This window comes from Musca autumnalis, unplaced genomic scaffold (assembly GCF_047663935.1).
Source record: "Musca autumnalis isolate F117 unplaced genomic scaffold, ASM4766393v1 scaffold_4, whole genome shotgun sequence".
NCBI classification, from domain to species: domain Eukaryota; kingdom Metazoa; phylum Arthropoda; class Insecta; order Diptera; family Muscidae; genus Musca; species Musca autumnalis.
In genome coordinates, this window is record NW_027411977.1 from 132,846,758 (window position 1) to 132,859,956 (window position 13,199).

The following is a 13,199-nucleotide window of genomic DNA, read 5'->3' on the forward strand; positions in this document are numbered from 1 at the left end:
TGTGTACTGCTAAAACTTCATTAAGAAATTTGGTTCACAATCGCGAAAGTTATTTACTGTAATAACTTATAAGTATAGGAAAAGTAATATTAAAAGTACAATCATTCAAAAAAATGTGAAAATTAAAAAGCCTGTTATTCGCGAATTAGTTAAAATCAGTTGATGCGCATCCGATTTTGGATACAACGAATCAATCTCTTTCAATATCTATGCATATTTCGATATTTCACTCAGCGGTCAACGTGTGCCGTCAGTTGCATCACACAATGCAAAAACCCTTAAATATACACCTATTTCAAATAGATTCTTCAAGAACCGCAGATGTCCCTCCACATTCTATTTTGGGTAAAAGACCCATATTACTCGCATATCTATTAATATTATAATCACGCATATAGGATTCCATATATGTAAAAATTTTCACAAAAAATTGCGACTTAGTACGCAGTTTGTCAAAATATACTTTTGCTGATATTACTACTTTCAAGGTACCTGTATCCACGGGGTTTTAGATTTTGTGGCTCTATTTAGACGTTTGAAGGTATCTGTATCCAAGGTTTTTCGAACGCGGAAGGACTCATTATATCCGTCGCGTTAAAAAAAATAAATTTACGTGTGTTTCAAAGGAAAGTGTGTTGTAAATTTGGCATTCACGCATCAAATTTTGGCCTTTAGACTCCAATTAGGATGCACACTCATGAGATATAGATCGAACGACGTAAAATCACGAATTCTTTAATTCTATTATGAGTTTTGAATATCACCTTGTTGCGCGTCCGGTTTATTAAAAAAAAATCAAAAAACCCCAAAATTCTGGCTTCAAAATTTCAGCATAAATTTTTGGTGGATATATCCACTGTATATTGACAAATCATACACTATTATTTTGTTGCCTATGGCGTATTCTATAATTCTTTCTTTGGACATACATAGGTCTACAAATTTCAAGGTTAAGCCAGAAATCTGAAGGGAACATAAAAAACTTGTTGGCTTCAACCCATTTTACCCATTTTTCTACATTGATACCAACATGTGTTGCAACACAGCTTCCACGAAAATAATTTTATTGGTCGATATTATGGAATCCCTCCTAAAACACTTCATTTTAAAGAATTTCAGTCACACTATATAGAATATGTTAACAGTTCGCGAATTCTGAATGGGTGAATCTCGGATTCATCGATTGTAAAACATTTTTGGTTTTTACCATATGCAGCCAGCCCTAAGGTGGTTTTAACTCGATGTTGGGTTTTTAGGCGACACTTCCCTAATGTGTTTAGTTTTGTTACATTTTAAGATTGCCAACGTTTGAGCACAAAATTTTGAAAATCGGCTCGAATTTTAATATTAGCATTTTATAGGGCTCATGGAAGCTTTGAGGACCCAGTGGCACATATTAACATATTCCAATTGTGCTCAAACTTTAGCAAACTTAAAATCTAAAAGCTCTAAACACTATAAAAATCTGAAATCCAGTTTTTAAAACCACCATATAACGGTACCTTTCGACTTTCGGAATTTTGATGAAAATCGAAAATCGTCAACATAGTTCCATGTTTTGATATAGCCTCCGGTACCTTCCGATTTTCGGTATTATGAGGATTTTACCTACAATGTTTAACCCAAGTTGCTGTAATTTGAATTTTGAGGTAGGTCCTAAAATTGTTTATATAGGTCCATGTTTTTATATAGAATCCATATAATGGTACCTCCCGATTTTCGATATTTTTAGGATTTTAACTAACATTTTTAACCGAACTAGCTGTAATTTGGTCGTGATCACTGAAAACCTCAAATGTCAAATTATAGCTAGAATTTGACATTTGAGGTTCTCCGTGGTCGCGAAACTTTTTCACTAAAAATGGTCAACATTGGTCCATGTATTGGTATAGCCCCATATAACGATACCTCCCGATTTTCGATATTTTGATGGTTTTAGCTACAATTTTCAACCGAACTAGCTGTAATTTGGCATTTTAGGTTCTCTGTGGTCACGAAACTTCTCCAACAAAAATCGTCAGCACCGGTTCATGTTTTGTTATAGCCCTCATACAACTATAATAATCTGACATCGAGTTTTTAAAATCACCTTAAGATAGCCCTAATTGACGGAATTGCCCAACTCTATTATATACACCGACAATTAATTACTGGCTTTATTTCCAATTTAAATTTAAAAAAAGAACAAAATTGACACAATCAGACATTGAATGATCTAAAGAACAATTAAATAATTTAATAATACCGTTCATTTGTTGACTTATTATTGCGTGTTTATTGGTCTAATATCTACTGGCCCTCAACAATACACACAACCATCGTCCATCTAATAGTTTTAATAAATTATTTCCGCCAGAATAGCTAATTGTAAATAAAAAAAATTCGATATCATATGAGAAGTAACGGTAATGTCATGACAAAGAAATTATGTGACATTTGATGCGACACATTTTTGTCAGAGAATTCATCAATGGTGCACAGTGTTTGGGAAAATTTTGGCAGTTGTGGTCAATATAGAATGGCTGAATTAATTGCAATTTGGGACCTAGTATTACAAGTGTTTTCAATACATTTTATGATTTTTGTTTTTATACCCTACACAACACAGTGGTGCATTTGTATATAACATAGTTCTTTTTGGAATCACTTTCTGAGTCGATTGATGCCTGTCCGTCTGTCCATGTATTTTTGTAATTAAAGTACAGTTTGCATTTATTGTTTGATTCAAATTGGGAAAGATCATTATTTTGACCAAAGGACGAACGCTATTTATTTCAATAAAAATCGGTTCAGATTTGGATATAGCTCCCACATATATTTTCGCCCGATTTTATGTTTTTAGTGCACCAATCACGCAATTTGTAATGTTGACGAAATTTGAAATGTGTAACGGAATTTGGTCTAGAAATAAGTGTCCCGAATTATATTGAAATCGGTCGAGATTTGGATATAGCTCCCATATATATTTGACTTGTTCACAGTGGTGAAGGGTATCATATAGTCGGCCCCGCCCGACTTTGTTTCTTAGCTTTCTGGTTTCTATTTTAATGCATGAAAACCCGAAAAGAATTTCGGTAAAGTTGCATTAACAAATAGAAGAAAAAAGGGCTGAATTTTAAAGTCAATAAAACAAATAAGGATAAGCTTTGGATCTAGAGATCATAATAATCCAAAACTGTCTTTATATATATTATAAAATTTTGAACAAGTCGCTTGTGGGGCTATACAAAATGGATGTACAAACCTCATTTTTATACTCTCCACCAAAGTATGGAGGGTATAATAAATTTGATTTTTCGTATGCCTGATTTTCGGTATTTTGAGGATTTTACCTACAATTTTTAACCAAACTAGCTGTAATTTGACATTTAAGGTTTTTAGCGGTTCAACCAGTTCTCCACCAAAAATTGTCATGTTTCGGTAAATCCACCATAAAACGGTACCTCCCGGTTTTCGATATATTGAGGACTTTAGCTACAATTTTCAACCAAACTTGCTGTAATTTGACATTTGGGTTCCAAGTGGTCACAACACTTCTTGACAAAAATTGGCAATTTAGGACCATGTTTTGGTATAGCCCTTCCGATTTTCGGTATTTTGAGGATTTTACCTACAATGTTTAACCAAACTTGCTGTAATTCGACATTTGAAGTTCTTAGTGCTCACAAAACTTCTCCACCGAAAATCGTCAACATAGGTCCATGTTTTGATATAGCCCCCATATAATGGTACCTCCCGATTTTCGGTATTTTGAGGATTTTAGCTACAATGTTTAACTAAACTTGTTGTAATTTGAATTTTGAGGTTCTTAGTGCTCACAACACTTCTCCACCTAAAATTGTTTATATAGATCCATGTTTTGGTATAGGCTCCATATAATGGTACCTCCCGATTTTCGGTATTTTGAGGATTTTAGCTAAAATTTTTAACCGAACTAGCTGTAATTTGGCCATGACTAGAGATGGACAGTGGGTAAATACCCAATGGGTAAATACCCGGTAAATTGGGTAAATACCCATTTGTGGGTATTTATTTGGGTTTTTACTATATTGAATCGCCAATACGAAATCTTACACCCTATTTCTGGGTTTAGGTTATGAAATCGTTTCAAAATGGATAGTTTTATAATACTTTAAACAAGTGGATAAATACTTGGGTAAATACCCGAGTATTTACCCAAATGTTGGGTAAAAACTCTATAACTGCCGAACCACTAGACGTAGTCTAACAAAAATCTGCTCAAATCTTTCTTATATCAATAGTATTAAAGGTATTGAAAATGGAGTCCCTGGGTCCATATTTTGATATAGCCCCCATATAGCCGTACCTCCCGATTTAAGGTATTTTTCACCTATTAACCACATTATACAACCAAAATGCCTGTAATTTGGCACATTGAGTCCTCAATGAGTATAAAATATCCTTGCGAAGATTTGTCAACGTAGGTCCACGATTTCTTAAAGCCCCCATATAAGGGTACACCGATTTCTAGTATTTACCCAAATATAGGGTAAAAACTCTTTATCTGCCGAACCACTTGACGTAGGCTGACAAAATTTGGCTCAAATCTTTCTTATATCAATAGTATTAAAGGTATTGGAAATGGAGTCCCTGGGTCCATATTTTGATATAACCCCCATATAGCCGTACCTCCCGATTTAAGGTATTTTTACCTATTAGCCACATTATACAACCAAATTGGCTGTAATTTGGCACATTGAGTCCTCAATGAGTATAAAATATCCTTGCAAACATTTGTCAACGTAGGTCCACGATTTCTTGTAGCCCCCATATAAGGGTACCCCGATTTCTAGTATTTACCCAAAAGTGGGTAAGAACTCTTTAACTGTCGAACCAATTGACGTAGGCTTGCAAAGGATATATTATACTCATTGAGGACTCACTGCGCCGAATTACAGCCAATTTGGTTATAAAATGTGGCTAATAGATGAAAAATACCTTAAATCGGGAGGTACGGCTATATGGGGGCTATAACAAAACATGGACCCAGGGACTCTATTTTCAATACCTTTAATACTATTGATATAAGAAAAATTTGAGCCAAATTTCGTCAGTCTACGTCAAGTGGTTCCGCAGTTAAAGAGTTTTTACCCTATATTTGGGTAAATACTCGAAATCGGGGTACCCTTATATGGGGGCTATAAGAAATCGTGGACCTACGTTGACAAATGTTCGCAATGATATTTTATACTCATTGAGGACTCACTGTGCCAAATTACAGCCAATTTGGTTGTATAATGTGGCTAATAGGTGAAAAATACCTTCATTCGGGAAGTATGGCTATATGGGGGCTATATCAAAACATGGACCCAGGGACTCCATTTTCAATACATTTAATACTATTGATATAAGAAAATTTTGAGCCAAATTTCGACAGCCTACGTCAAGTGGCTCGGTAGATAAAGAGTTTTTACCCTATATTTGGGTAAATACTCGGGTATTTACCAAAGTATTTACCCACTTGTTTAAAGTATTGTTAAACTATCTATTTTGAAACCATTTCACAACCTAAACCCAGAAATAGGGTGTAAGATGTTGTATTGGCGATTCAATACAGTAAATACCCAAATAAATACCCACAAATGGGTATTTACCCACCGTGTGGGTATTTACCGGGTAAATACCCGGTAAATACCATCTCTAGCCGTGACCACTGAGAACCTCAAATGTCAAATAATAGCTCACGAAACTTTTTCACTAAAAATGGTCAATATAGGTCCATGTTTTGGTATAGCCCCCATACAACGATACCTCCGATTTTTGGTATTTTGAGGGTTTTAGCTACAATTTTCCACCGAACTAGCTGTAATTTGGCATTTGAGGTTCTCTGTTGCCACTTCTCCAACAAAAATAGTCAAAATAGGTCCATGTTTTGTTATAGCCCTCACGCAAAAATACACCCGATTTTCGGTATTTTGAGGATTTTAGCTAAAATTTTTAACCGAACTAGCTGTAATTTGACATTTGAGGTTCTCAGTGGTACCTCCCGATTTTCGGTATTTTGAGGGTCTAGCAACATTGTTTGACGGAACTACCCGTAATTTGACATTTTAGGTTCCTTGAAGCTACAACCTCTTCCAAAAAGTGTCAAGATAGATCCACGCTTTGATATATACCCGATATAAAGCTATCACCTGGTTGAATACATTTTTTAGATAAGATTAAATAATTTAGGCATTTGGGGTATCCGTGGCCGAATAAAATAAAAAAACACCATTTTGTTATAAAATAATTAAAAATAAAAACAGCTCATCTCGAAAGAGAATTGATAAAATAAAATCTCTATAAATGATCTGCCTTAATAAGGCAAAAATTGAAATTTAAAAACAAAGTTAAAACTTTAGCTAATATCACATAACTGCTACTATTTGATTGCAATGGCATAGTTGCCTATCCCTAATTTAATATTGCCCAATTATACATATCTGCCATTTTCTGGACCCCATTGTCTAATTAGCTTCTTAAAGTTTTTAAAAATGATCTTAAAAAATAAATCTTAAATTGATGCCGCAAATATGATATTTGTATCGAATAAATAAAAGAATCCCACACAATTGAATATGTGATGCTCATTCTCTTCTTTTTGTATTTCCAACAATGTACAGCGAAATTTCAACACGTGCTGAAAGCACAATGCTCCCATTGTCACTTAACAAAAACTTGTACTTGTATAAAAAACGAAACCAAAAAAATAAATAAATAAACGCACAGAAAATACTAATACTCACTTTGTATTTCCGGCCAAACCATCCCCGGGCAAAAATTGTTCCATTTCTTGGGGAGCATGTTTGCCACCGCTATCCTGTTTTGGGTGACAATTGAAAGAAAACAAAAATAAACAGAAAAAAGTAAGACGTTGTATAAATTAGTAAACAATAAGTTTTAATTTAATTTGTAAATGTTTAATAAAATTCTATAAAGAATTTCAACATAAAAGAAATAAAAATCAAAAATTGTTGTCATTGTACTTACAGTTATGTTCACCATTTTTGTTGTTGTTAGATTCTTTGGTTGGCTTTGAAACAAGAAATTTCCGGTTTTAATTAAAGAACGTCTTCTTACTTTTTATATTCTGCAACGCTCCTTTTGAAGATTGATTGGTGATTTAATTGATGGCGTTGTATATTCTTTAATTAGTTGGCCGGGTGTAAAACTTTTACTTTTCTATTTGAATTTTCAATGCGACTCAATGTGACGGATATGTTCTGCAATAAACAAAAAAAAAATAAAAACAAATGTTTATTAGACTTAATTAGAATATTTATGTGATTACTATTGTATACAAACGAAAGAAAAAAATTGGAATGTTTTAAAAAAAGCAATAATAAATTTACAAATTAATTCAGTCAATAGTTTAAGTATATAATGAACTTTTAAACTTGAGTTTTAGATTTCAACGATTGGGAATCAGAAAGTGTTTGATTTCTTTTAATAAGAATATGTATATAAACTACCTAAAACTACCCTATATTTAGTATAGTGTTCAGTACGGCAGCCACAAGAGCCGAATAACTCATTACTTTAAGAATTACCATTAATCATTTAAAAACTACAAAGCAAAAGAACTTATTCACCACAAAAGTTCTAAGAATTGACTAAATGTTATTGCAATTTATTTATCGACTTTCAAGCGGCAGTTTTATAATTACTTATTTCACCTATACCGACAAAGTTCGGGTGGAAAGTTTCATACCCCCAACGAAGACTAAATACCAAATTTAAGCTATTACGGTGGAATATTAAGGTTGAATCCATCAAAATATCGAAAATTGGGAGGTACAGTTCCATGGAGGCTATACCGACAAATTTCAGCCAGGAAGTTGCGAAGACTAAATACCAAATTTCATTGGTGTATTAAAGCCACAATCTTCAAAATACCGAAAATCTGGAAGTACTGTTGTTCTAGGGGCGCTATATGAAGGCGTCGACCTATACCGACAAATTTTTGGAGGAAAGTTTTATACCACCAACGAAGACTAAATACCAAATTTCAGCCATTTCGGTGAGACATCGATGTGATATTGAGGCCACAACCGCCAAAATACCGAAAATCGGGAGGTACCGTTCTATGGGGGCTATATGAAGGCGTGGACCTATACCGACAAATTTCATATGGAAAGTTTTATACCCCAAATGATGACTAAATGCCTTTTCGATGGAATATTGAGGCCACAACTTTCAAAACACCACAAATCGGGAGGTACTGTTCTATGGGGGGCTATATGAAGGCGTGGGCCTATACCGAAAAAATGCTGGGGAAAAGTTTTATACCCCCTAACGAAGACTAAAAACCAAATTTCAGTCATTTCGGTGTGAATGAAGCTAAAATAGCTCAAAATACCGAAAATAGGGAGGTACCGTTCTATGGAGCTATATCAAAACGTGGACCGATATAGCCCATTTGCAATACCAAACATCCTAGGAGTAATAGAAACTTCTATACCAAATTATAAAGCACTATCTTAAAAATTGCGAGCTGCAGATGGATTTCAACAGACGGACGAACATGACAGAGTACGCAGAGAAAAAAATATGATTGATCCAACAATATTCGATGAGCAAAATATGTATTGTAAAGATATTGTTAGATTCCGCATGTAGTATTGTGAGTCTAACAATCGTTTATGTCAATTACAAAAATTGTTTTTGTAATATCTAACAATAGTTGTTGTCATATCCAACAATAGTTTTTGTCTGGACAATATTATTCTCTTTTCTTCGACAATTTTATTCTCTACTCTCGGTATTCGATGCCGTGGTGAAAAAAAAAAAACATTTTAGTGAGTTTTGTTTGTATGAGTTCCTCTTATCTTTATTTATTTTTTTTTTTTTTTTCATTTTATCTTTGTCCCTTTTCGTGTATGTAAACCATGTTTTTATTCGTTTCTTTCTTTCTCATTCTTCATTGTGTTTTGATAGTTGAGTTACACAACAATCTGAGAATTGTTTTCGGTCGTGATTTGTGTTTTCTTTTCATATTTGTTGTGGTTTTATGGTATTCCTTATGTTGGGGTAGGTGCTTGGAGGATGAGCACAATGGAGTAGTTATTATGTTTCTTCATTCAATTTGTTGTCTTTTTAGTTAGACCTGGCAAAACCTGGCCATGTATAGTGTTTGTCAATGCTCATAATATAGTACGTGACATTTATACCAAATTTATATGGAAAGTGTATATGAGAATTATATACGATCAAATCAAAAATTTCAGTAACATGTTTTCGGGGCTGACAATAGTTTTTGTAGAAATTCTAGATTATGATAGTTTCTACCATCGGTATTGTTAACGATTTTTACAATATTGCGGAATTTCGCAAGTTGTTTTTGTTTTGCATGTTTGGACCAAACGATGGTATATTTGGATTTGCAATTGCAATACTTGAACAAAACAAATGAATTGTTGGAATAAAAATAGATATTGTTGTTCCAACAAAAGCGACAAATATTTTTCTCTGTGTGTATCTAATCTTAGGTAGGATCTCCAACGAATATTTACATGTGTTACAAACGGAATGACAAATTTAATTATACCCTCCATATTATGGTGGAGGCTATAAAAATTGGTACGGCATCTATGTATATTTTTGGATCTAGTTTTTTAGATTTCATAAATACATAAAATATATGAGAAAGCTGCTTAAAAATAGCTTACGGAGAAATCTTAGAAATTACCCATATCTCAAAATGATAAAACTACCGCATGTAACACCTAAGCATGACATTGACGGTATGTTAAGCTGTAATAATTTCATCATTGGCAATCATATCAATTATCAGTAATTCTTCCAATTAAGGGCTAAACTAATTATTTGTCAATTAGTTTGGAATTCACATTCAAATGGTGGAATTTGCAATTTGTGACATAATAAAACAAAATTATAGCAATCTGTATGTTATTACGTTCATATTTACATTAGGCAATTTTCCTTGCGGCAATTGTTAGTTTGTTGGTGAGAGAGGGTGTTGAGAGGCAAAGGGTTACCATATTCCTCACCTTATTCACCTTCAAACTGACAATTGCCGAATGTAAATATGGACTACTATTTATCGGAATTTTTAAAATTAGATAAAAATCTATTGTAAATATTGTTTAATCAATCAATTCCTATAGGAATTTCAACATTGTACAATTGTATTAGAATTATTTTCTAGATGTGATACCGTTATTCCCGGTGTTAAACCTAATTTTAAATAAATAATATAATAAAAATATTTAAAAATGAGCATTGGAATTATTTTACTGCGCAATAATATGAGTCTTTATTTAAGATTAGATAAAATCTTACATATACATAAGTTGAATCGATAGAAAACCTTCCGCAGAAACAATTTTGAAATGATATGTTTCACACATTTTGTTTGTCAGGTTTTTTATCCAATCACCTTAAAATTTTATTATCCAATCTTAAATAAAAATTCATTAAAATGTGAAACAGGAAAACGATTTTGTATAAAAAACATCCACACGCGTTTATCGTCATTGAAAAATATTAAAATTGTATTTCCATTGATTTCATTGATAAATTGTATTTAACCTCATATCCCTGTATCATATTTAGATGAATTTTTATTTAAGATAAGATAAATAATTCGTGTAAGATGATTCCGTAAAAACACATAGGCACAAAATAATAAAAAAAAATAAAAAAACAAGTTTCAAAGTCATAAAATTTATGTTCCAGAACCTCCAAGAATCTACTATTTTTGTCTGTTTTACGTCGATTCTCAGCGTTACAGTAACTAATTCCACTTCTGACCACTCACAGTGCAATCAACTGTAAACTTTAACATGGGGATGTCATAGGAGGTAACCAATTGACACTCTATGCATTACCTGTAGGTGGTATTGTACTAGTTCCAGGTTTACAGTCATATACCAGTTTATTTATAAAAAAAAGTGGTGGGAAATAGTCACAACTGACGCTTCGTCGTTTACTTGGGGATATATAGGTGTCATTTGGTTCCCTTCGCATTACTTATGGGTCAATTGTGAACTAGTACCACTTACCTCTAGTTTAGGACTATTTAAATTGCGACAATTGGAATTGCTAGCGGGTACAGAGAAGAAGAGGGCGATTTGCATATTTCCTTCGTATTCCCTTTTTATACCAGAACAATATGAATAATATGAACGAAGATATTCATTCCATCAACACTAGCTTCTGTTATTGGATGCTTCATTTATATTAAAGTTATGAAGAAAATGTAAATGTGAATTATTTATACAACTCGTCGTTTAAGTTAAGTTAATTAAGTCGGAACTGACGCCTCCTCGTTTACTTGGAGATAAAAAGGTGACAATTGGTTCCTTTCGCATTACTTAGGGGCCAATATTTGTACTAGTACTGATTAGAACTAGTTCTGGACTACTTAAATTGCGACAATTGGAATTTTCGTCGCAAGCGGGTATGTAAACTTGAAACGTTTTTATAGTTTTTGCGTACGGGAACACATCTATTATTTTTCCACATGATTTAGGTCAATCAAGTAATACTAATTTCTGCCAAAGTTTGAATAATTCTAAGGCGAAGATCTTAAGATTTTTGAGACTACCTATAATAATATTGGTCTGCTGCTTTAAAATGATAAAAAAAAACAAGATGACAAAAACCAAAATGAAAATATATTATATATCGTCTGCTCCGTCGGAAAAGGTCGTAAGTCCCTTTCAATAAATTTTTCAGGAGGAAGAAAAAACTTTCCAGCGCTTTCTGTATTAAAGATTTTACTATGGTGGTAAAGGCAGTATTTTTCGTTAATTTATTCCGCTTCAATACCTGTACTTTGTTTGGTAAAATTCCGTCGCGTTTGAGAGATAATTGGATGTCTTTGGACGTACGACCTTTTCCTTGTACAGTTTTGTATTTTTGTAGGGACTTACGACCTTTTCCTACAATTTACGGACGTTTTTAAAATAAAATATTTATACTTTACAAAACAATGTGGAAAGGGTAGTATAAGTTTGTTTTGCGCAATATTCGTGTAACATCGCGAAGTATTCGTCCTAGACCCCCTCCCCTTGCCATATTTTCATATCTTGACGAGATAAAGCGATCTAGCTATGTGTGTCCGTCCATCCATTAACAATTGTAATAAAACTACAAGCCTCAATTTTGGACCGATCGCCACGAAATTGTGGAGAGGTCGGGTTCCGACCTCTTGGTGTTGGTTATGATCGAAAGGTGTGAAATGGACCAAACCCACAATTTTTACCCGACTTTGTAGCTGTCCTGTAGATCGCAGTAATATTCCGATCGGAGCGAAATTTTAAGAATGATTTGAGTTTAAGACAAATTATTAGCGGGTTTAATGTACCCAAACTTTTGTGTGAAATTTTATATATAAAAGACAATGTGTGTATGTTTGTATGTTCCGCATAGACTCAAAAACGGCTGAACCAATTTTTTTTTGAAAATTTCAGAGAATATACAAGGAACAACCGAAGGAATTTCGAAGGGGGCGCAAACGCTTTTTTTGTAAAAGTTATGAAAGTATCGGTCAGAAAATTAATTTGCGAGGCAACGGTTGTTGAATCTCCAACCTTAAGTACTTATTCCATGTAATTTTCAGATTATGCACAGGGATGTCCCTTGGTTTAAGTAGGCTATATATGTATTTTGTTGAATTTCGGAGGAGCGGGTTAGACCTGTGCCCTATTTTTTAAATGCGCTATATATAAAACTTACGAACGATTCCGTTTCCCCAATCCTGGGTACATATTTAAGCAATAAGACCCGACCAGAGTAAAATTCCAAGTCGGTATAACCATGACCGTCTGTCCGTCTTTTGAAATTAAGATACAGCTCGCAATTTTTAAGATAGATCTTCGTGATCTATTACTATTACTTCTAGGATGTTTGGTATTGACGTCATCAGAGCTTTCAGAATCACCCTTAAAAGCTCTTTGTTAGCAAAAATCATGATGCCTTCTTAGTTTAATATCATTTCAATCAATTATTATTTTAGAATCATTTAATAATATAAACATTGCACTTACCCGTCCGTTAGAAGATATTACTTTATTGAATTCAGAATACAAAATAATCTCGTTATGTGAATAAATGTCCCTAGAGAAACCACAAATTACCATTTGATAAAGTTAAGTAAGATATACGGCAGTAAAAACAGTAAAAATTTTAATTTTTTTTTTAAATTTTTCAGTATATGAAGTATTTGAACA

General features: G+C 33.4%; 1 protein-coding gene across 1 annotated transcript in view; it reads right to left on the minus strand.

Moving 5' to 3' along the window:
• The window catches only part of path (solute carrier family 36 member pathetic), an 85,298-nt gene that overhangs the window by 18,955 nt on the left and 53,144 nt on the right, over positions 1–13,199 (minus strand). The window contains exons 2-3 of the mRNA XM_073983992.1: positions 6,994–7,226; positions 6,750–6,823 (exon numbers count right to left, since the gene is read on the minus strand). Coding sequence (XP_073840093.1) covers positions 6,750–6,823; positions 6,994–7,008 — 89 coding nt within the window. The 5' untranslated portion in view covers positions 7,009–7,226. The remainder of the gene's footprint in view (positions 1–6,749; positions 6,824–6,993; positions 7,227–13,199) is intronic.